We start from the raw sequence: 25081 nt of genomic DNA, 5'->3' as shown, positions 1-25081 counted from the left end.
AAAGTTCTGATGCTGGTCTATAAAGCTCTGAATGGTTTAGGACCAAAATACATCAGTGACCTCCTGACCCAGTATGAACCTTCCAGATCCCTCAGGTCATCTGGATCCTGTTTTTTATCAGTTCCCAGAGTCAGAACCAGACATGGAGAAGCTGCATTCAGCTTTTAATCTCCATATATCTGAAACAAACTCCCAGAAAGCCTCAGATCAGCTGAGACACTCAGTTTATTTAAATCCAGGTTGAAGACTCACCTGTTCTCTGCTGCATTTCAATAAAACACCAAATCCGCACTGTTGTACTTTTAAGCTTACATTTCAAAACTTACATTTTAACTACTGATTCTATCTACTGTTCCTTCCTTTCTTTCTCTTTTTTTCCATTTTAAATCATGCTTTTTATTTGTTTTTGTTTTTTAATGTCTCTGTAAAGCACTTTGAATCACCTTGCTGTTGAACTGTGCTATATAAATAAACTTAACCTGCCTGTAAACTTGGTAGAAAATAGATTGAAACTGGATTTTGTTTTCTTCTACTTCAACAAAAAGTACACAAAATAGAAGACCAACACATCGTTCAAGTGCTATTAGTGTTTTAACAACTCACTCAGTTCCTCTTCAGGTTGTTTCTTAACATTTTGCTGTTTGATTGCTGTGTTTTTTGCCACATCTCTGGGATTTTCAGTGACCTCAGATCTTGTCGTGTCAGGATGATCTGTAGCTTTCTGTGTCAAAGACAACCAAGAATATATTTGTATCCTTATTTATTATTTCTTTTGAATGGTAAGCTTGGATGGAGAAAAGCAGACCAGGAAAATAATATATAGTTGTATTATAAAAATCATTTTGAGCAAGATTCAGTTTAATCCAGTTTTTTTTATATAACACCAAACTATAAAGACAGTCACCTCATGTGCTTTATATTGTAAAGACCCTACAATAATACAGAGAAAACAGCAACAATTAGACAACCGCCTATGAGAAAGTCCTTTAGCAACAGTGGTGTTTTAAGTTATCTTTATTTTGAATGGTAAGTTTTTAATAAAATAAAACAGTCTTACCTCAGGAAGGCTATTAACGACACCCTTTACTTCTCTGATCTTTAGTGCAGGTTTCACAAGTGTTGGAATTGTGCTGGTTGTTGTCTTCTCTGAAAAAACAAAGATGATTAAAATATGAGCATGCACACTTTGGGATTATTAGAATTAGATTGATGTTGATGTTCAGTCTGATCTTCAGCAGATCATCTTGACCATGTCTCCATGGCTGCACTGCGTTGCTATCATGTGATTGGCTGATTAGATTTTTGCATTAATGAGCAGTTGGACAGGTATACCAAATAAAACGCCCGTTTAGTGACTTTGGGAAAGTAAAACTATTCATTAGAGAACACAACTGATCTGTGTTGATCGCAAAGACATAATGAAACAATACTTTATTCATACTGCAAACAAAACTGTTACAGTAGTTAGCTGTGTGCACGTTTGTGCTAAATGCTTACATAAAATAAGAAAAGCTCCTAAATTTTGCAGAAGCAAACCAGTGTTGTGAAGGATTTCACTCATTGTTTGGAGAACTTCAATTATCATTTCAGAACTGAGCCAAATTAACTGTACAGTGGTCCCTCGTTTATCGCGGGAGTTTCGTTCTAAAAATAACCCGCAATAGGTGAAATCCGCGAAATACCCAACTTTATGTTTTACAATTATTATAGATGTTTTAAGATTGTAAAACCCCTCACTAAACACTTTATACACTTTTCTCAGACAGGCATGAACATTTTCACACTTTTCTCTCTTGTTTAAACACTCTCAAAGTTCAAACCTTCATAGAAAAATAACTTCAGTATTATAGAATGAAACCAAAGGCTGCAAAACGTTTCATCAATATTGTTGTGTTTGTTGTGGAGAAACATTACAAACATACAGTGCAGCACTTCAGAGTCATGCTGCTAGCGATCCAAGATTAATGTAAATTTGACAAGCTGAACGCATTCTGTACTGTACAGGAGACACAGCACGAGATTGATTTGACAATGGTCTACAGCCAATCAGGACGAAGAACACAATGTGCTGTAAAAAAAAAAAAAAAAAAAAACATGCAAAATTGCACACAAAGAAAATCCGCGAAACAGCGAGACCGCGAAAGGTGAACCGTGTTATAGCGAGGGTCACTGTACACCCACACTCATCTCACATTATCAGAGGTACAAAGGACGACCCTGTAAACTTGGTAGAAAATAGATTGAAACTGGATTTTGTTTTCTTCTACTTCAACAAAAAGTACACAAAATAGAAGACCAACACATCATTCAAGTGCTTTTAGTGTTTGAACAACTCACTCCGTTTCTTTTCAGGTTCTTTGTTAACATTTTGCTGTTTGATTGCTGTGTTTTTTGCCACATCTCTGGGATTTTCAGTGACTTCAGATCTTGGCATGCCAGGATGATGTCTAGTCTTCTGTTTAAAAAACAATATAGATTATATTAGTATTTATTTTAAATAGTCGGACTGGATGGGGTAAAAGCGTACATTTGTAATTTGTCATGCTGAACCATAATATTTGCCAAATTTCTATCTTGATGACGGTGCTGGTGTAAAGTAGAGTAATCTAAGATGATTAACATACTCAAACATACCAGCAATAAAATCTCCAGTAAAACATTCAAAGAAAATAATCTGTCTTGCCTCAGGAGGGATGTTAATGATACCCTTTACCTCTTTAATGTCTAATGCATGTTTTCCAGGTGTTGGAATTGTAGGTGTTACTCTCTCTGAAAAAAGAAGAAGCGTTATTTTCATACACAAACAAGGTCTTTGTTATCCTAACATACCAATAGGAAATATATCAGAAATGTCACCTTTGATATCACTGCTGTTAGTATGGTTAGAGGCAACAGCAGGCACAGTCTCATCTTCATCATTATCACTTTCTTCATCCTCATCATCCTCTTCATCCATATGCTCATCTTCCCGTTCTTCATCCTCATCTTCATCGTCAACATGATCTTCCTCACTTTCTTCTTCAGAATAACAGATATAACTGTTTAAAATATTACCAAGTACACTGAGAGTTTTATAAGTAGTTCTAAGTTAACGAATACTCCTTCTCAACTTCTGCACAGTATTTGTGAAAACTACTGAAGTTTTGAAACAGCTCATTAAAAATAATAAAATAATCTTTGCATGCTTTTGATTCATATTCTCAAAACTTCTCTGGTTTTGTGGTACAGATAAAGAAACTGCAGACAAACCTGTTGAGGCTGACGATTTTCGTTTTCTTTTCTTTTGTCTATATCCTGTAGTGGTTAGATAGCCTTCCTGTAATAAGTTAGTTGAACAGTTTATTTAGTGAAATCTGACTTTCGTAGATTCATAGAAATGGACAAAAAAGAAAATTACCTCAAACCAAAACTGCAGAGGTTTTTTCTTGTAGAAAATAGTTGACTTCCATTTTCTACATGGCTCTTTTCCTGCAAGCTTCTCAAACTCAGGTGGACTGTACAAGTTGCCTTCACACTTAATACATGCCTTACCTATGCCAAGCATCGACATCACAAAAAAGAACATATTTATAAAGAAAAAATGTATCATTTTCATGAAAAATTATTTATTTATTTATTTTTTTATATATTTTACAGGACTGTATGTACTTACCGTCTTCCAACTTCTCTCTATCTAGGATACCCCTTTTGGTTCCACATTTTACACGCCACAAGTCTGTTTTTTGCAACAACAAAAAAAGACGTAATTTCTCTATTAAAAAAATAAGGTGAATATATTTTCATGGTCAGTGTAAATGTATCATTCATTTGCAAATGTTAAAGTTATATAAAGAGAGATCCCAGTTGTGGGGCTATTTCCAACTTTCATTGTAATAGTTGTGTGTGGTGGAGGTTGGTGGGACAGGTGTGTGATGTTTTAGTAAATGAGCTCTCTCTCTCTTGATGTGTAATTTTTAGTGAAGCTGGAGCAGAGAGTGGAGAGGTGTGTCAGAGTGCGGCTGGAAGCTGCACGTGTGGGTGCCGAGTCTGGGAAACAGACAAAGAGACTGTCAGTATTGTATGTGTGTGTCAGCAATAAAAGGGGGAAATAAACCCGAACACTGTGTCCACTTGTGGTCCTTCTTCACATTGTGATAATGCAAATATTTACAAATCAATTAATTTTCATTTATATAGCACTAAATCACAACAACAGTCACCTCAAGGCATTATATTGATTATATTGGAAGGTACAGACCCTGCAATAATACAGAGAAAACCCCAACAATCAGATGGCCCCCTATAAGCAAGCACTTTGGTAACAGTCGGAAGGAAAACCCTTTGAACTGGAATACCCCGGCATAACTAGGCACAGGTAGGAGCAACCATTCTGTCACGAACGGTTGGGGTGAGGGAGGGAGACAGGACAAAAGACATGCTGTGGAGTTGGTTCTTCAATAGTTGATTCTGCCTAACTAAGGTTAAAAACAATTTTTCCAAAGTTTATTTATTTATTTATTTACTTATTTATTTATTTGGCCTCAAAAGGACAGTTCACCCCTAAAGTGAAACTTGTATCCTCTGGCCTTTAACCTCCTAGGACCTGGCGTCCACATATGTGGACATCACATTTTGGGTTGTCTAGACAAAAATACAAAATTTTGCTCTACGAAGGCCTGATATCCACTTATGAGGACATTATACTGCCACTGTTCTATCAAGCGAATGTCCTCATGTGTGGATCTCATTTTTCTCAGAAACAAAAATCAGGTAAAAAAAAAAAAAAAATCATTTAATTCTTTGTTTTTACATTCAACCTGTCCCAATCTGCCCAAATAGCAAAGAGAAATTAAAAATGCATGCCGTGAAAGATTTCGGATCTTAGGAGGTTAATGCTGTTTTTGCTAATGCTTATTGTCACTTTGGATGAGGACTTGAAATCACTGGGTTTCTTAACATAATCCCTGGTTCTTTGATAACAGAGTGAGGTGTTTTACTATGGGAATCACCTCGGCGTGACCAACTACGGAAGCTCCAATGACACCACGTCTGTCTATGACAGACCTGTTGAGCAGTGCTCAGGGCTCCACCCCCTCATTCTAACAGGGCCGACCAGCCCCTCCTAACTCATTCCAAGCAGATTTCTTTATGTGCCTAAGCAAGGAGGGAAGTGTTGGTGATACGCCTCACTCTGTTATCAAAGAACCATGGATTATGCTAAGTAACCCAAAGTTCTTTTTCTAACTTCGCTCGGTATTTCACTATGGGAGATATGGACCACTCCCGGATTGCGCCAACTCCCGAAGGTACGCTCCAGTAAAACTCCAGGATCCCAGTTCAAACCTGAGGCACCAGAATCTAGCACTGCCTGAGCCAGGGATGACTGTGCAACATCCAGCTGATAAAACCGGACAAACATGTCTGGCGTAGCTCAGCTTGCTGCCGCACAAATATCCTCGACTGATACACCTCTGAACAAAGCACAGGATGTGGCCACACCCCTAGTGGAGTGAGCTCGGAGTCCCGGGGAGGCCTGTGAGCCCTTACAGCTATAAGCCAGAGCTATGGCCTCTAGAATCCAATGAGCTAGCCTCTGGAGTGATAAGGGCCTGCCCTTGTGAGGGGAGGCCCAGGAAACAAACAGCTGATCCGACTTCCTGAATCCAGCTGTTCTGTCAACATAAGTCCCCAAGGCCCGCACCGGGCACAAAGTGTTTAGCCTCTGCTCCGTCTCCGAGGAGAATGGAGGGGGTGACAAGCCAGGAGCTCTACTGTAGAGCACCTGTGTGATGTTTCCAACACCTTAGGGACAGAGGCTTGGTTAGGCCTCAGACGTGCATTAGTGAGTCCCTGAGCGAGCTGTAGTCAAGAGGGGTGAAGAGACAGAGCCTGTAATTCCCTAACTCTCTTGGCTGTGGTTAGATCCAACAGCAGAGCGGTCTTAAGAGAGAGAAACTTCAACCCCACTGCCCCCATAGGCTCAAAGGGGTGGTGGGGGAGGGCGTCTAGAATGACTGACAGATCCCATAAAGGGACCAGTGGTCTAGAGACCGGGAGCGTTCAACACGCCCCCCTCATAAAGCGAGATACAAGAGGGTGCTGACCGGCAGGTTTATCACCAAACCCCACGTGACAAGCTGAAATAGCTGCCAAATAGACCTTTATAGTGGAAAAAGCTCTCCTTTTGTCCAGCAAGTCATGAAGAAAACACAACAGCTCCACCACTGAACACTGAAAAGGGATTATCTGCTTTTCATGGCACCACTCTTCAAAAACCCGCCATTTACTGCTATAAATGGAACAGGTGGAGGAGGCATGGTTTCAATAACCTTTGGAGGCATGCCTACCACCTTCAAATTCCACCTTTTAGATTTTCTCACTGTCCCTCTTCCCTTCTGTTTTTCTTTTCCTTCATCTTTCTTTCTCCCTTTCCTATCCCCCAGTCATGTCTGTCCCATCTGTAACAACTGTAAATAAAATAAAATAAATAATAACAACAAAGGTCGATCAAATGGACCAATACGGCAAGGCCGTGATGATCCATTTGGCAAAGTAAATCCATTGGGTATCCTTGTTGGTCTTCAGACAACAATTCTGACGGCTAAAGAACCAAATGGGACAGGCAAAAAAAAAAAAAAAAAAAAAAAAAAGATTTTCTGAAATGCTTGTTTTGGAAAAATAAGCCCCCACGTATAAGCTTAAAAACACTACAAAAGACCAAGGATAAAGGAGGATTAGAACTACCTAACTTTCAGCACTACTTCTTAGCCAACAGGCTCCAATTTATCTCAGGATGGCTAAAACATACCCTCTTAGATGAACCTTGGCTAGATGTAGAACAAGCACTTTGCAATAATCTAGAGATTTCAGATCTACCATTTATCAGCTCAAACATTCAACGACATGAATGCTTCAAAAGCGTCAACATTAGCTCCTCTCTGACAGCATGGTGGGAGTTTCTGAAGTTGACAGAGTCTTCATTAATCCCATGCAAACGTACACCTATCTGGAACAACCCTGACATATTACAAAACAATAATATGATAAACTTTTCAGATTGGAGTGGTAAAGGAATCAAATATTTAGAACATATACTAGAAGGAACAGAATTTATTTCATTTGACAGACTAGTTACACAATATGGGATCAACAAGAAAAGATTTTTAGAATATCAACAAATTAAATCCATAGTAAAAAAGAAATTTAAACCGGGTCAAGTTGAACTACAAACACCACCAAGTGTGGTTCAATTTCTTACTCTTAAAACCCCCAAATTACTATCCAAAATATACAGAATGCTTTCTAAAATAGATGAATCAATATCACTTCCTATTGCAAAATGGGAAGCGGATTTATCAGTTAACTTAGACCAAAACTTCTGGTCTCAGATTTGCTTAAAAACCTTTCATCTAATTAGAAATCCCAGTCTTCAATTAATTCAATACAAAATACTACATAGAGTGCACTATACAGGTCATCGGATGTTCAAGATGGGCTTTATGTCTACCAACAACTGCTCACACTGCCAAACCAATTCACCGGACAATTATATCCACGCTCTTTGGTTCTGTCCACCAGTTCAGAAGTTTTGGCGTGAGATATGTGAAGACTTATCGAAGTGTCTGAAATGTAACATTCCAACTTCTCCTTTAGTGTGTTTGTTGGGCAGCTTAGATAATGTCACTTCAGAAAAGAATATAGCCCACATGGTTTTCACTGCCCTATGCATAGCCAAGAAAACAGTCCTCATGAACTGGAAAAATAAAAATAATCTTAATTCTAACCAGTATAGAAATTATCTATTAGATTACATTAGTCTTGATACAGCCTCTGCCACCACATCAGATCAATTGCTCTGGGCTCCTTTGATCAGCTCCATCACCTAGTGGGGGTGGGGGGTCATAGTTTGGTCCCGCCTTCACTGTTGTGATTGGTGTGGGGGTAGGGACAGGCTTAGGGCGTCGGGGGTTTCCCAGGAGCATCTTCCTTGGGGGGCTCAACCCGGGGTAGCGGTCATGGCCAATTAGGGGCTCTGTTGGCTCTTAGGTGACGGTTTCCTCGTGGCTGCGTGCAGCGGGGCTAGGGGAGGGTCTGTGCTGACGGACGTGGGTTACTGACCTGGTAGCCTGGCTGCCCCTGGGTGGGTCCGGGACGGGCGTGAGGTTCTGGGGGCGCTCCGTCTCTGGGCTGGGGCCCTGGCCGGGCCTCGGGGGCTCGGGTCCTGGTTGGTGTGTTGCTGGGGTTGTGGGCGGGTGGGTATATGGGGGCCCAGTCCTGGCGCAGGGCGCCGCCGGTGCATCGAGCCACCTGGGGGACTCTTCAACTGGTGGGGGAGGTTGTCACATCTTGCAGGAGCTTTCCTCTCCTCAGGAATTCTCTCTGCAGGAGGGGGAGATATAGGAGAGGTGGAGGAAGATCTCAGCCTGGGCGTCTATTGTCTTGTGTAGTCTGGAAGATGAGTGGATGATGGGGTGGGTGCAGTTTTCTCTGTAGTGGGGTCGGGTGGGCGGTCCCGGGCTCTGTGGGGCCGGGCGGTGCTGCTGCACTGGGCCCTGGTCCGGATGGGCCTGGGCCCCCTTTCCCTGGCGGGTTGCAGAGCATGGGGGTGCCTACTGGGGTCAGCGGGGGAGCTGGCCCCAGGGAGGGGTCACTTGCCCCTTCCTTTCTTCCCTCCCCATCTCCAGCTGCCTCCCTCTTCCCGCTCCACCACAATCACCCACGTATGCAGGGCCTTGGGGTAGGGGTGTGTCACCAGGGTGCAGAGGAGGCATCCCCCCCCCTCTGTCCCCTTCTGGCTGCCTCTGCCTCAATTTTATCTCACAACTTAGACATTCACATTACTCACACTCTCATAACACATACATATAGGATCTTGGGGGTGGGCTCACAACACGGACTCCAAATTACCATCAGGGTGTACACCTCACCCCTGGCGTCGTTGCCCACCTCTCAATTTTAAATACACGTAGACATTGAGGGCTATCAGGAGGGGCTATGCGCTTACCTGCTGCTCTCTGGCAGGTAGCTCCATGCCCTCCTGGGTTTTAATTGCACCTTAGAACACATATACATCAACACTACATATGAGCGGGTAGAGGGAGGTTTGGAGTCTTCTCACACCCCCGGTCTCTGCGGCCTGCTGGAGCGGGGGGGCTAGGAGGAGGAGTTGGCCGTCCGACTGGGGTCTGGTGTGTGGGGCCTCCCTGCTGCTGCGGAGTCGGGGCAGTCTGCTTCTCCCCACTGCAGGGAAAAGGGTAACACCACGTGGGTCTGGGTGCAGTTTCCCCCTCCAGGGGCAAGGGTACCTAGACCCGGTTCTTAGAGTACGCTTGGGGAGTGTGATTGTGTGTACAGCGTCTCTTTATGTCTGTCTCCACGTTGGTTGAGTGTGGAGTAATTGCCTATGAGAGCATGAGGGTGGGAATGGATGTTTGTATTTGAGTGTGCCTGTATGTCTGTGTCTATATGTCAGGTTGGGTATCAGACGCCACCTCTCTGGGGACATCTCAGGCCCTCCAAGGTTTGGAGGCCTATCTCCCCCCACCACTTCCCCTGCCGGTGGCAGACGCCCTCAGACATCGATGCGTTGGTGGTTCTTTGTGTCCGGGGGTGGGCGTCCGGGTACACACCGGCTCACTCCTTGGTGGCTGCTTATCCGGGCCTGGAACCTGGGGCTCGCTCGGGCCACTTCGGGGGTGGGGTGCCCTCGGCCTCTCGGCCTGGGGCTCGGTCACTCAGGCACAGCTGGCTGCCGGCGGAGCTCACGGGCACGTCACTGCAACCCCCCCTGGCTTCTGCTCCGCGGCTGCTGAGTGATCCCTCATCTGGGACTCTCCTCAGCTCTTTCTGGGACAGTGGCGCGGCTGCCCCTCTGTTGGTCTTCCTTGGTCTCTTGTGTTCTGGGGGCCTCTGGATGTCTGGAGTTTTGATCTCCTCCATACCTGCTTCATGCCCTGGAGGATGGGACTGTGGCCCCCCACACCCTCTAGCAGATCATTACATTAAGGAACCTTTTAAATACAAGCGCGCTCATGCTCACAGGTGTACACACAGGTGATCACACACACAAACTACACCCTTTTTGGCTCCTACCTCAAAGCACACTGTGCGCTGTCGATCTTACGTGCTGCACAATAATGTTTAATATTAAGTATGTAGTGTTATATTCCCATATATCATTGTGATGTTGTTTATTCTATTACTCTCGTTTTCTTCTGCTTGTTTTCTTTTTTCTTTCTCAACAGGTGATCCAGGTGATCGATATATGTATTTTTTGTCTGCTTATTTTGTTGCTTTTTGTTTTTTGCCCTTTATCCCCGTCCCTCTTCTCCGCTGTTTTTTTTTTTTTTTTTGTGTTGTTTTGTTTTGTTTTTTCCCCCCTCTTTCTTTCTCCCTTTTCTTTTCCCCTGTCCCGTATCTAGCAAGTAAAAAAAATAAAATAAAATAAAATAAAATAAACAATAAAAGGTAAATCAAATGGACCATTACGGCAAGGCTGGGATGGTCCATTTGGTAAAGTAAATCCGTTGGGCATCTTTCTTCGCCTTTAGACAATAATTCTGATGGCAAAAGAACCAAACGGGACAGGTTTATAAAAAAAAAAAAAAAAAAAAAAAAAGAAATGCTTGTTTAACACACGCAGATCCAGAATAGGACGGAGCAATGTTCCGTCCTTTTTCGGGATGAGGAAATAGTGGGAGTAAAAGCCATGCTGAGCTTCTTCGCTTGGAACCGCTCTGATCGGCTGTTTGCGTAACAGGGAGGATATTTCGTCCTCCAGCACATTTGCTGAATCGCCACTGGCCACAGAAGTTAACACTTCACCGAATCTCTTTGGTTATACCGCAAACTGTAGTCTGTAACCATGGGAAATGGTTGACAAGACCCAGGGATGAACTGCACTTGCGTGCCACTGCTTCAGCCGTGCTGCGAGAGGGCCCCTGAAGACGTGGTAGTGTGACATCACCCCTGTCTCGTAGAAGGAGTTGGGGCTGTCCCCCTCGGGATAAGTGTGAGCTCCCCCCGCTGTGGACAAAGAGAAATAGCAGTGATTTTCTTTTGTTTTTATTTTTAAACTGGGGGGACATTCTGCCCCTGGCAAACTGCCTGGCTGCAGAAATGGACATTTTATTTCTTTTGTTACCCACAAAACACAATGAAGTGTTTGGTGACTCTGGGCAGTGCCTGGTGACACTGAGAGAGTTCTTAGGAGTGCTTGGTGACACTGCGCCATTTGTCCACAAGTCTGTGCTCCCTGAACTGGAGGAGGAGACTGAGAGGGTGCTCCTGTTGAACTGGAAACTTCCAGAGACCCTGAACCTTGGAGTGATTTGGTTACCCTTTCTAACACCTTTCTTCTCTTTGGGGGAGAAGAGGGGTGACGCAGAATGTGGTGTGCTAGGCTTATCATTTCTTTTTCCCATCTTACGGCTTGTTCTTTGCAGCAGCTGGACTGCTGGGGAGGGAAGGTAGAGTCATCCTCATCATCCATGTCCTCTACATTGAGGAGGTCGTTGACATCACCCTCTGCGTCGTCGCCACCCGGCTCATCGACATTTTGATCAAGGAGGTCCTCGAACGATAGGGGCACGAGCGAGGACTCTTCTTCCATCATGCCCGCCCAGCTTGTGGAGGTTCGTGGATAATGGATATCACTCATAGCAGCAGCGGCCGACAGGCAGGGGTCCTGACTGTTCATTACTGGCACTCTCAGCCTCCTTTCCAGGACTTTCTCTGGCATGAACACACAGTGGGGGCATCCCTGAGGGTCTGCCAGTGAAGCTTGAGCATGATTGGCACCTATACAGACGATGCACAATGGATGAGGATCCCTGCCTGAGATGGTGGCACCGCATGATGCGGGGCACGAGCGGGATGCAGGCTCTTTGGCCTTCGGTTCCAACCGTTTGGCGGGGGTAGGAGCCGTAGACATGGTTAGTGGAAAGGGCTGAGACTAGGCTACACCAGGCTCGTCGCGACACGTTAGCTCGTATGTAGCTAGAACTAGCAGCTGGGGTTAAATAGTCGCCGCAGGAGTCAGTTCATCGTGACACGTTAGCTGCAGTCCGCTAGCCAATATCGCTAGCAACTTAATTCTAACCAAACCCTAGGTCGACTAACAAGCTAATGCTAGTGAGACGTTAATATGGTTTGTGGCCTGCTAACAAGTTAATGCTAGCCGGACACTGAAAGAAAAAAGCTCGCCGCAATGCGTTAGCCTGAGTTACACAACATCGGATACCTCACTAACTAAAACCAGGAACCGCTGGAACAGCTCGCCTGACGCAATTGCTGTTCCACAGGGTGTACCTATAAGTCCGCTTCTTTCCAAGGACGTACTCAGCATGATCCAAACTGGAACCAAGAAAACTGCGTTCGACAACATACTGTCGTAGCTGTAACTGTAACTGTATTCTGTTACAGTTACCGTTTAAAAAGGTGATAATTAGAATACAGTTACTTTGTTGAAATAAATGGATTACACAGCGGTCTTTTCCTGTTCCATATGTTAAGCTATCCTCTCTCTATCCCCTCTCTAATTTCAATAATTACACGCTTTGCTTTAAACCCAAACAAAACACGCAAGAGGCTCTAATGCAAGCGTCCTGTTAATGTTGGTGGCATCAGTTACAAAATGGACCCAGAGCCAGCAGTGCACAGGCAGGAATGCATTTCTTATTTGGAAATTCTGACAACACTTCATATTTAAAGAAGAAAGGGATGGGCAAAATCTGACCGTGCAATGCAAACTATGTTTGCCAGCAACCAAGCTGCTCTCTGCGTCAAAAGACTCCAACCTAAATAAACATCTGGAATTAAGTTGTTTTTTTGTTTTTTTTTAAACTAACGCAAGCCTACTGCAACTACCTTGTTTTAGTTGTGGTAGCGCCCTGGGTTATGTGCCACTTCAGTATCTTCGTTGTACTACTGCTGTAGTATACTATACTACTATTACACTATTATACTATTACTGAAGGCTACTCGCCACCGAGCTAACATTGTTAGCTGGCGTTAGCTGAGGTTAGATCATAGCCTGCAGAGTGTTTGACTTGATGGGTAGCATTAACAACCTGCTCGCTGCAAATAATCATGTACAGTTCTGAAAGCAGTCTATAAACTAACCTCAGCTAACACCAGCTAACAATTTTAGCTTGGTGGCGAGTAGCCTTCAATAATAGCAATAAATCACACAGCAATAGTACATTCATGTAGTCGTAAAAAGCACGACAATAGATTAAGTAATCCAAAGTAATTGAATATGTTACAAACTACATTTTGGGGCATGTATTCTGTAATCTGTAGTGGAATACATTTTAAAAGTAACCTTCCCAACACTATATATATATTTGCATTTACACAAGTAGGACAATAAAGAATAGGAAATACCCTCAAAACTGTCATGTTTCATTATAGCCTGCAACTTCAACAGCTTCAGAAAAATTATACTTAGAAATATGTAGAAATATATTTTAAATAAATAGATCTTCACGGTAAAATGACACAAAGGACTTACTGTTCTCATCTTCATCATCCATGACTCTCTTTCTTTTCTTCAGGCTAATTCTTTTTTCTTCCTCTTCGTCTTTCTCATATTTTTCCCATGGAAATCCTGGAAGCAGACTTTTTCTCTCCATTTTTTATTTTTCAATATTCGATATCTCCTTCCTAAACAAACTTTGGGGGGAAAAGTTACTTTCAGCTAAAATAACATTCTCAAATCACTTAAATGAATTAGAGTCACAATCATTTTAAAAAAAAGGAGTGACAAGAGTGAATGTTGAATTCTTGTTTACCTGGTCAGCACAAGGAAAGAAAAATATTTGCCCACGACTACGCAGATTCAGTTCAGGTTTAGTTTATGACACTGGTCCTGATAGTATGGTCTGGAGAAAAACAGCATTAGCATTTTGAAGTTATGCCTTTGTGGTCTAATAACACAATTTTCATTATTTTATTTCAGGCTTTGTAGCCTTCTTTTGCACTTTGAATTTTGTAATTTTAAATCTATCATCACAGATAAAATTTAAAAAGCCTTTTTTTTCAGAAATATGTACCGCACACATGTGCCATTTTTTATATGAGATAAATCTTGCAGCAAGTTTTAATCTAATTGTAAATAATTCTGTTTGTTCCTCTGTTGGTGACAGACTTAGAACACTGAACTGGCCACAACAGACTGACAAACAACTTCTTACCCAAACTTGTAGTCTCATTTACACACATCCTCTCCCTTCCTTGAACTGCTGCTAACACACTTAGCACTTTACATCCAAAAATGTAAATACAATAAAACTGAAAAGTGAAATACACTATAGGGACAAAAGCTCTGGTCCACCTACACATTATTCCTACAGGAGCTGCTTATGACACAGAAACACATGTCAACAGCTTTTATGAAGATGTTAATACCAGAAGGATTCTTAGGGCTATCATTGATAAGCAAAGTTTTTATGCACTGCGCACCTCAGCGACTCTTTGTGGCTGAGGGGAGAAATTTCACAAAGTGACTTGGAGCTACGGTGGCATCCGATTACAGTACCATGCTCAGTGAGCTCTTGAGACTGAGTAATTGTTTCACAAATGTTTGTGAAGAAAAACTGCCTGGCTAGGCAATGAGACTGAATTCAAAAATGAAGACTGTAGTTTTGTCCATATTATGCGTATAGTTAGCAGTTTAGACTGCACCTTTCCAAATCACTATCCAAATCAACAAATCCACTGTATACATAAATACCCCCATAAATGTGTGTGTGTGTGTGTGTGTGTGTGTGTGTGTGTGTGTGTGTGTGTGTGTGTGTGTGTGTGTGTGTGCGCGTGTGTGTGTGTAGATCGAGCAAAGTTACATTTTATAATCACAGTGACAATAAGGTCTATCAGCAAAAACACAGGAGAGCAAATAGACAGACATCTGTGCATCAGTTCTAGCAATCATACATCCATTATCCATGCATAAAAACACAAATTTTGTTTTACAAAGCAGAGACATGAAACACCAGAATACACTGTAAAAAAGGATATTTTGGATTTACTTAATTCAATGGACATTGATTGGACACAGATGTTTTGCTTTGGCAGCAGCTAAAACAACTGAGTTAAATCAACACAAGTCATTCATATTCACTAAACCTGTGCATTTTGTGTTGATAAAATTTCATTGAAACATGCTTAGATGAAGTAATTTGAGCTCTTGGAATATTTTAATCCTTCACAATTTTCTCACTTTATTCCAACACTATTCAATAACTTTTACCACAATACTACTTGGTCACTTAAAAACTACATGTTCTCTTCATATTACATAATATTATAATGTTCAACAAAGTCTAGAGTCTAGTTAACATAAAAGTTTAATGGATTTATAACAACTTCCACTCCATCAATCCATCTTATCTTTATCAGCTTTACCAGATGTGATAGGGCAAGAGCCGGGGTACATTCAAGACGTCACCAGTCTATTGCAGGGGTAACACAGAGAGAATTTTCACCAATTAACCTAACCCCAGTAACTGCATGACTTTTAACTGTGGGAGGAAACCAGAGTACCCAGAGAGAACCCACTGCAAACTAGCTGGATTGTGGATTTGAAGCAGAAGTGGTAACCACCGCGTCACCAAGCTGTCAATCCAGACTTAACAAAAGTAGGACAGCTATGATTACAAGGCTTGATGCAGAGTTTTCTTAAAATTTTTGTCCTTAACAGGTCAAACCACAATAAATAGCAATAGCATACACGTGATGTGTGCATAGTTGTCTGCCTCTTATAACTCCAGTGATTTTCCTGTGGTTTGAAATCTTGTGTGATCTTGTAAATTTTGTGAGTCCAGCAACTAACCACTCTTATTAGATTGTCTCATGTCATCTCAGCAAGAACAAATTAAGTTGTTGAATTTTATACAGATCCTACGTGATTTAATTATGTTCACCACAGAAACATGAAATTATTTTGTTCAAATTACAAGTTAGACTTTTGTAAATGTAACAACCACCCAATTTTCTTTTTTTGAGTATAGCGACTTACCTCTTTTGCGGCCATAGACAGCAGTTGATGTCCCGGAAAATGAATATGAAACTTAACTTTTCAGTTACTGTAACAGAAACTCCCAGCTGTTATGGTGTTTACTCAGACAGTGACTTCCGGTAAGGACGGCAGTTTTTACACCGTGGTCAAGCCAGCCGCCTCTTAAGCTGGGCATACACTGTGCGTTTTTTTCAGTCGCGTTTTTCAGCTCCTGCGCAAACTGTACGATTGACTGGCAGGGGTTAGAAGTTCGTAGGTCGTGATGCAGGGTCTCACACTATACATCAGAGCATCGGGCATCAGAGCCCGATGCTCTGATGCGACCTGAGTGCTCACACTCTGCATCCCTAACATGAAGGTTATAACACAAAATCTGTCTCTCGCTCTCCTTCTCTGTCTTTAACTGACACACACACCACCACCATCAACTTTGCTAAATTGCTAATGAAAAACATTGACCAGGCAGCTGTGATTGAGCAGCAACGTCCATCCAACTATTTTCACGGTTGTTGTGGTCGTGATAATTTTGTGAGGCCACATCGAAAAGGCTCAGATGAGCTTGCCAAAATTCTACAAGTTGTGCCTCCATCGCTTGTGTCCAGATCACACGCTGCACTGCCGTGCTGCTCCGTCTTTTCACTTTCATTTCTGTGTTTGCGCGTGCAGTGTGAGAGGCTGCGGTGACACCCTTTACGACGGCCGACAGGATTTCAAACAGGTTTGATTTTCTTACGACCAAACGATTGATGATCGGGAGCTGGTTTGTTAATCGCTTCTCGTTACCCCATGTACTACACGTTGCACGACACACGATGAAGGCGAAACTCGGGCCGATCACCAAAACGGTCGCACGACTGAAAAATGGGCTCAAAATGGGCCAAAATCGCACAGTGTATGCCCCGCATTATACGCCGCATACATTTTCTTGCGCTTCTACACTAGCCTTTACGGTAGCTCCTGTTCGCTCTCATTCTTGATCGCTAACTTATTGACCCGTGCTCTCACACGTAGACGTGCGCGCATTCACACATACACGCGCGCACAAACATTGCATTGGAACAGCCTGGTTGTTTTCAAAAATCCATTAAAAATCATCCTTGATAGCTGACGTCAAACTTTAAACACATTCCTCTTTTGGGCCACCGAGTCTACATCTGGGCCAAGATTCATCTCTATCAGCGATGATAAAAAATAATGACATTCAAGCTCTACATTGTCTTATATAATTCAATTAAAATTTATTTATAAAGTGGAAAATCACAAAAACAATTGCACTTTATACTGTAAGGTAATAACACATATACTTTCAGTGAATTTTCCTATAAAGAAATGAGCTGTGGTTCAAGATTTTTGCAAAACACTCCAAATTTTATGCATTTTAATTTCAAATAGCATTTAAAATATTGTCTTTAGTCATTATTGGATTATTAATTAAATATAGAGTTAAAATGATAGCAAATCAGGGAAGGATCCTTTGATGAAATGATTAAAATAGCTACTTTAACTTAAGCAAGACACTCACATCAAAGAATAGTACCAAATTACTTTAGCTATTAATTTAGCTTACATTAATGAAAACTGAGTGATATATCTTTATTGAATCGTGATCTGTGAGAGGTACATATATATATATATATATGTGTGTGTGTGTGTGTGTGTGTGTGTGTGTGTGTGTGTATATATATATATATATATATATATATATATATTGGTTTTGCTACATCACTACAGCTGTCTTGTTCTGCTTGTCTACCAAGACTATGTCCAGTTGGTATATATATATATATATATATATATATATATATATATATATATACACATATATGTACCTCTCACAGATCACGATTCAATAAAGATATATCACTCAGTTTTCATTAAAAAAGTATATTAAAACTTTTTGTAATGTAAGCTAAATTAATAGCTAAAGTAATTTGGTACTATTCTTTGATGTGAGTGTCTTGCTTGCAGGGATATGAATACCAGTTTGGTTCATAATCAGAATCATAAGATTCTGAATTGACCTCATCTTCATCGTCCTCCTCTGTGATTAAATTGAGCCTCCAGGAGTGTCAACTGTTTTCTTCTGCTGCTCGTTTTGTAAAACAGATGAGTATATCATATATAGCTGCAGTGGGTGGAGTTTTTGTCTTTGGGAACAGAAAAGGTTCCCATCAAAAGTCATAACAACACCTGCATTCTCACACTTTATATAAGGTCAGGAGGGTGTGTGTGTTTTGTGGTGAAGTATGTCTCCTAGCTGCAAAGAAACAAATAGTATTTGACACTTCTAACACTTTTTCTACACTTTGACTACAAATTCAAATTGACATGAACAGTATCTGTGTAATATAAACAACCCAAGCAAGCTTTATATTAAAAAAAATGCTTTTAGGGTTTTTTTTTTTTGGGGGGGGGGGGGGGGGGGGGTTACATTTTTTTCTTATAATTTTTTACATTTTATATATTTTTTAACTTCAAAATAGGTCAGTTTGACCCACAATATAATAGGCCAAGAGTGATGCCAGGGGGACTCTCTCTCTCAATCCCACCTTTCTCAACAGACGTTATCCACTGTTGATTGCTTAAATGTATGATAACTACCGGTATATCCATGTGCACAATAGCTTTCCTTCAGTTAAAAGAAAGAAAGAAAGAAAGAAAGATAGAAAGAAACAAACAAACAAACAAAAGGCACTTACCTCCGTTGCACCCAGGGTAACTCCCACTAGCTCACTGAGACACCTTAAGACCTGATTTTCAAGACTCCCAAGTCAGAGCTTAAATTTAAACAACCACTAGAGGTCTCTGTAGTGTCCACCTTCAGTTCAATGAGGAAATACTGACTATGGTCAGACCACTTGTCACATGAGAAAGGTAAGCAAGGCCTGGCATTTAATAACAGCTGCATTCTGATGAAGTTCAAATAAATAATTCCCAAAAATCATTTTGTCTTTCAAATTTTTATTCTTGTCATTCTTTCTTTTATTCACACAAGCAATGTCCATTGTTATGCTAGTGTCAAGTGAAACCACAATGGACCAAAAAAAGTTCAATTTATTCATAAATTTATATTTTGCTTTATATTTTGCTTCCAGACATTTTTAAAGTGGTCTTGAGTAATACCTCTCCAGCTTTCCGAAGATGCTTTTTCACTCATTTTCCACTCCTATTACCTGACCATTTTCAGAGGAATGCTTTTTTATTTGTTAAGCCACATAGAACTGACCTATGAATTATTCAAACATAAAAAAGATACCTAACATAAGTGATGAGCCAGTATTGTATCGACAAAAAACAAACTGTCTTTAGGCACTTTGTTACTACCATTCAAAAGCACAGAGCCTGTTCCTACTTTTTTAGTTGACTCTATGAAAAATGTCAACAATAACAAAGTTTAACAAGCATAAAAATACTTTTTGCACCAACAGGGTGATTCCCAAAGAGCTATTAAATTACAATTTGGTATATCTTGGCATGGCATGCAGTTTGTAGTTGAAAAATTTGAGGAAAAACTGGACTTGTAGAGGAAAGAATACGTTTTTTAAAGCCCAAAAAACACTATCTACACCAGATGAGCAGCATCTGAAAGTCATCTCCTTAAGGAACAAGAAAAAAGCAAAGACCTGAGACAAGACCTGAGAGATCTACTGTTCACTGAAGCCACATCAGAAATGGTCTCGGTGAAAAGATGGCTGTCAAGATGTCAAGGAAAAATCTAAAAAAGACTGAGGTATGCCAAATTACACAAGAACTGGACAAATTGAAAATCAGTGGCAACTATGAAGTGATGAATCCAAAGGTGAAACTCCTGAGTTAAATCATTTGGAATCTGAACAAAGAAAAGTACCATCAGATTTGATCCATCATGTGTCAATGTGTCAATCAGTGCTTCATTTTATGGCATGACAATGATCCCAAACACACTGTCAATCCAGAAAAAGCATACTCAGATAGAAAAACTCAATAAAACATTATCAGTCATGGACTCACCTCCCCAGAGTCTGGACCTCAACATCATTGAAGCAGTGTGAGATCATCTTCACAGAGAGCAGAACAAAAAGCGGTCAACATCCAAAGACAGCTTTAAATATTCTTCAAGAAGCCTGCAGAACTATTCCTGAAGACTACTTAAAGAAATGAGAACAAAGCTGCATAAGCGAGTTCAGACAGTGTTGAAGAATAAAGGTGGTCGTACCAAATATTGACTTTCAAACTCGTCAGCATTTTAAAACTCTGTATTGTATTTCCATGTATATGTCCGCACATCGTTGCATCTACTTTTTTTCCTAGTAAAATATAAAGAAAAAGTTGCAGACCGAGACTTTTGTGTAGTACTTTAAATATTGTTTTCATTAGCATTTTTACAGTTCTGTTATCTGATTAAATATGAGATTAATGAAATGATATCAGATGACTATATTTTCTAATCGTGGACAGAAGAATTTGTATGAAAATTATTTTTCTTAATTAAATTAGTTAGATATATCATCTGTCACACATTTGAATGATAAATCACTAACAAAGTAAAAGCTCATCTATTTCTTTTTCTTAGAAAGACCTGGTATTTTTCCTGGAATAATTGGAAATATCTTAAAAGACACCACAATCAAAATGATTCCTATTCCACAAAGCCATTTAGCTGCTACCCCAAGATCCCAACATAACAGTAGACACAATAAAGCCAGCAACAGAATTCTCTTCATGAGGTACGACCTGCTGCATAATTTCCCCCTCTGCATCTTTTCTTGCCCTTTCCTCCTCTTTTCTCCACAGCTTTGTCTTCATCTTCTTTAGGTCTTCATCCTTGTAACGCTCCCTCAGATTTTCCTCCTTTTTGCTGATTTCTTCATGTCTCTCTGCAAGGATGCTTTCCTGTCTTTTTCTGATTTTCCTCTCCTTCTCAGGATACAGCTCTGTCTTGTAGTAACTACCTCCATTCAGGGCCACCAGGGTCTCGATCTTCTCCATAAAAGTTGTGACCTGCTTCTGGTCCTCCGGGGTTTTGTTGTTGAAGACGTGGAAGCCACCGCTACACTTGCGTATGAAGTTGCGGAGGTTCTCATCACTCTCAGTAATGATGTTGTTTATTGTTTTGTTTTCCAGGCGATCCCCGTGGGTGAACAGCACGATGGTGTAGTCCCACACTCTTGGGCCAAACTTTGCTTCGATCAGCGTGTGGGTGTCTTGGTCTTCCTGAGTCAGCCTTCCTAAAGGAACAACATATGCAAAGACGTGGGGTCCTGGTTCCTGGAGTTTCAGGCGTTGAAGAATCTCTCGGATGATGTCCTCCTTGTTGCTTCCCTTCTCGAAAAGCCCAGGTGTGTCAATCACATCGACAGGTATATCTCCAACCTCCCCGGACTCTTTTTCACAGTGAACAGTGATGCTGCTCACCATTTTCCAAGAAGCATGATCCTCAGCGGCTCTGTCAAAACTACAGAACAAGCATTTTTAAACACTATTCAGAGTTCATGAAAGTTGTTGTGCCCTTCATTTTGAGTTCTGATATTAACCGTGTTTATTTGTAGAAATTCATGGCTTTCACATATTAGCTCAGACTGTTGCATCCCAGGGCACAAACAGTATGAAATGTTCTTACATTGTGGCAAATACATAGCATTTTGGATAGCATTTGTTGATAAATATAATAAAAAGTAAAAATTAATACACCATATGTCGTCTCATGTTACCATTTGTGGTTTGTTTTGTTTTTATATGCCTGTTGAAATATTTTTTCTTATCTTACTTTTTCAAAAGATAGAATTTTGTATGATTAACCAAAATGATCCAGGCATTAATGATTCTTTTACTGCAGAAATTGCTATTACGAAATTTAACTACTAATTTCAGTCATGTTATACTGATATTATTCTGGTTATTTTCCATAACTTGGTAGCTTTTTGGCAACAGATTCGCTACTGAGCAGAGATCCAAGAGACAACAGGCTCCAGGTGGCCAAGCCGAGATGTGTAAGGCGAAAGTCAAAGTTCATTTAGAGAATCGAAAAGTGACCTAAAACTATGAAGGTAAATATGTTGCAAAATGTGAGAGCTTGAAAATTTTCAGTTATATAAAACAACCAGCTGTACGTTTGTGCCCTATCCTCTCATATAAAAGCGATAAAGGGAACTCTTATTTACAACTGTGATTAGAAGTTTATATTCACTCATCGTGGGCATGAATATCATGGTAATTTGGGGGCATTTAACAATTTTTTTTAATTGTTCTTTCTCCAAGGTGAAATGATTGTACAGCATACATATTTAAAGTTGAATTTCTTCTGGATTTTCTCCAATCTGCACAGGGTCAAAAGTTTACATACAGGGTCAAATATATAGGTATATATAGGTATATGCCTGCTAATCTTTTGTTAACAAGTTGCACCTCAACCAGAAACTTTTGGTAGTCATCAACAAGCGAGTGGCATAATTCTGGCTGAATGTTTGACCGCTCTTCTTTTCAGAGCTGGTTATTAAATTTATTTGGTTTGTTGCAAAGAACCGGGTTTTAAGCACAGTCTTGTTGTTGGCGACTGAAAGTCTCTGATTGAGGTGCAACTTGCTCAGAGTCATTTAACCAAATATCACTGCGAGTGTATGTACATATTTCAGTTTCTATGTATACTTTTCACACAGGGTCAAATATTTAGGTATATAAGCAGGACACAGAGGCAGGCAAAGCAGACAAAAGTAAAAAGAAGCCTTTATTCCAAAGATATGTACACTTTTCACCCTGTGTGGATTGGAGAAAATCCCAAAGAAAATCAGACTTGTACACCTAATTCTTTGTTTGTTTTTAGGTCATTAAAGATGTACAATCATTCCACCCTTGGAAATGAAGAGTCCAAAGAAATCACTGAAAGCCCAAAATTATGAAGACATTCAGTAGATGTAAACTTGACCACAACTCTATCTGTGGTCCTGGGCTCCCTTACACAAAACCCCATTGCATTTCTTAACACTTTTCAATCCTACAAACCTTAATTACTTAGCTAAGTAACTTATTAAATAACTAAGCTACTAATCTAAGCTTCGCAACTTTGTAATTACCTAAAGTATTTATATTTGTAAAGTTTAATCACACATTTATAATGCTGGTGTACAGCTTAAAGAGTCTCTTGGTTTTGTGATATACAGTTAGATTTGCAATCAGTGATGGTTTAGCTGTGATGTAGAGTGAGATGAGAAGAGCTAAAAGCAGTAGAAGCAGGACACAGAGGCAGACAAAAGTAAAAAGAAGCCTTTATTCTAAAGATAGACTCTAAAGAGCAGATAAGTGGGAATAAGGAACACGAGAAACGAGATGCAGACATTAAATGAACATTACATCAACATTAGAGGCTAAAAGTGCACTTCTCAAAATCACTGTTTGCTAACTCAGTGTTTGTTTGTGTGTTACTTACACACACATTTACGACTGTGCGTAAATTCCTCCCTAATTTTGGTATGATCCGAGCTCAGGCACTGGGCGACTGAGCACCGCACATAAGCATGTGAGCGAGGGGGGGAGAAGCTGCTGCCTGTGAGTTTCCTGTAGGAGAAGTGCAGACAGGCAGATGGAGGAGAGCTTAAGTTTGACCAGGTACCAAACAGGGGCAGATCTAGAGAAATTTTCTTAGGGTGGCATGAGGGTGGCAAAGAAATCAAATGGGGTGGCAAAACCGAAGCCTTTTTTTTTTCAAACACATATGCAGGTGGTTACATATGGTTAAAATAATTCAAATGCAGTAAGTATACATGTTTTTCATATAAATATAGTCTATAACTTAATTATTGTCTGTAGCCCACATAATTACACACTTTAGTTACATAAAACATGTGAGTTTTGATTCTAAGTACTGTATAGCCTGTATAATAAATAAATATGTAGCCCAATAAGTATAAAATCCAGAAAGCTACACAACATGGGGTGGTTCATTTTTAAACACAGGTCTAACTTAAGTTTCACACTGTTTTTTGTTAGAAAACAATCACATTGTTACATGCTTAAATTACACAAAATGTCAGAAATCTGCACTGTCATGAACAAAAATTTAAACCAAATTTTTCATGATTTGTTGGATTAACCCACTGAGGTCTGAAATACAACCGGCCATTTTTGACTCCTTTTGAGTTTACGTTTGTATTTCACCCTCAAATTGTTTCATTTTATTTTTTTCTCCTTGCCTTGTTTGGTATCTTTTCAGCTCAACTGAATTTAGTTGTTTTTTTCACTGACATACTGCATTAGTATTACTGATCTGAAATCACACAAAGAACTTAAAATCCTAGTAGTATTTTTTTACTGTAAAAAAAAACAAAACACAGACATGTTGAGTAAATATAAAATGTACATTTTGTAAACATATACAACTATTTATCTAAAAATGCAGCCAATACACCTGACGTTTTTTTCATTTTGTACAACCATTTAAAAATATTACTAAAACTAAAATGAGAGAACAATCAGGTGTCACAAACTATGTGTGCCAGTAAAAAAAAAGTTTGTCCACCAAAAGACAAAGGAGAAGAGCACAGGGATAAACCCGCAGGCCTGGCAACAGGAGGTGTATCACTCTGCTGGTTTTCTCCTTAGTGACAGTGTTTACATTGCAAATGTGCCTTTGTGACATTCATTAGTGCCCTCGCTGACACACAAAACAAAACGACTACACAACAGAACAGCTACACAAGACAACACAATACACTAAGTACACAGTCCACACAAAACGTCACAAATGTCCCACATCTAAAAACTCTCTCACTCTCTCTCTCACTCTCTCACTCTGTCTCTCTGCTGTTACCGTCACTCCCAAAACTCTCCCCTCTTCCTAAACAACCAAATCCCACATGTTGACTTTTTTTTAATTGGTCGACATGGTACATTTTCCACCGATAGGAAAGAGGTGGCTTTTTTTCCTTTCTTTACTGTTTTCGCGCTGTCCTTAGAAAATGCTGTTACGTCCCTCTGCAGCCCCTAATCATCTTAATGTGTTCAGCTGGTGCTAATTGGCCACACCTAGTCAAGTGTGGATAAAAGCATAACTGAGGCAAGCTTCCGGAGAGCTCACTTGCTTTTGCCTTGGTGGTACCGGCCATTTTAGCC

The 25081-nt window shown here is 40.6% G+C and overlaps 2 protein-coding genes across 2 annotated transcripts in view; both read right to left on the bottom strand.

Annotated features, from left to right (window-relative positions):
• The window catches only part of LOC134625737 (nucleolin-like), a 35197-nt gene extending 18341 nt beyond the window's left edge, over positions 1–16856 (bottom strand). Inside the window, exons 1-11 of the mRNA XM_063470987.1 lie at positions 15998–16856; positions 13773–13862; positions 13493–13653; positions 3653–3715; positions 3398–3531; positions 3250–3316; positions 2857–3018; positions 2714–2769; positions 2338–2455; positions 1058–1146; positions 604–721 (exon numbers count right to left, since the gene is read on the bottom strand). Coding sequence (XP_063327057.1) covers positions 604–721; positions 1058–1146; positions 2338–2455; positions 2714–2769; positions 2857–3018; positions 3250–3316; positions 3398–3531; positions 3653–3715; positions 13493–13613 — 928 coding nt within the window. The 5' untranslated portion in view covers positions 13614–13653; positions 13773–13862; positions 15998–16856. The remainder of the gene's footprint in view (positions 1–603; positions 722–1057; positions 1147–2337; positions 2456–2713; positions 2770–2856; positions 3019–3249; positions 3317–3397; positions 3532–3652; positions 3716–13492; positions 13654–13772; positions 13863–15997) is intronic.
• Positions 16857–20632: 3776 nt separating this feature from the next.
• LOC134625736 (GTPase IMAP family member 7-like) lies at positions 20633–21394 on the bottom strand. Its single transcript, XM_063470986.1, has one exon. The coding sequence runs from the start codon at positions 21392–21394 to the stop codon at positions 20633–20635; it is 762 nt and encodes a 253-aa protein (XP_063327056.1).
• Between the last annotated feature and the right edge of the window lie 3687 nt (positions 21395–25081).

The sequence above is a fragment of the Pelmatolapia mariae genome, linkage group LG4 (genome assembly GCF_036321145.2).
Source record: "Pelmatolapia mariae isolate MD_Pm_ZW linkage group LG4, Pm_UMD_F_2, whole genome shotgun sequence".
Classification (NCBI taxonomy): Eukaryota; Metazoa; Chordata; class Actinopteri; order Cichliformes; family Cichlidae; genus Pelmatolapia; species Pelmatolapia mariae.
This window is presented reverse-complemented; position numbering and strand designations above follow the sequence as displayed.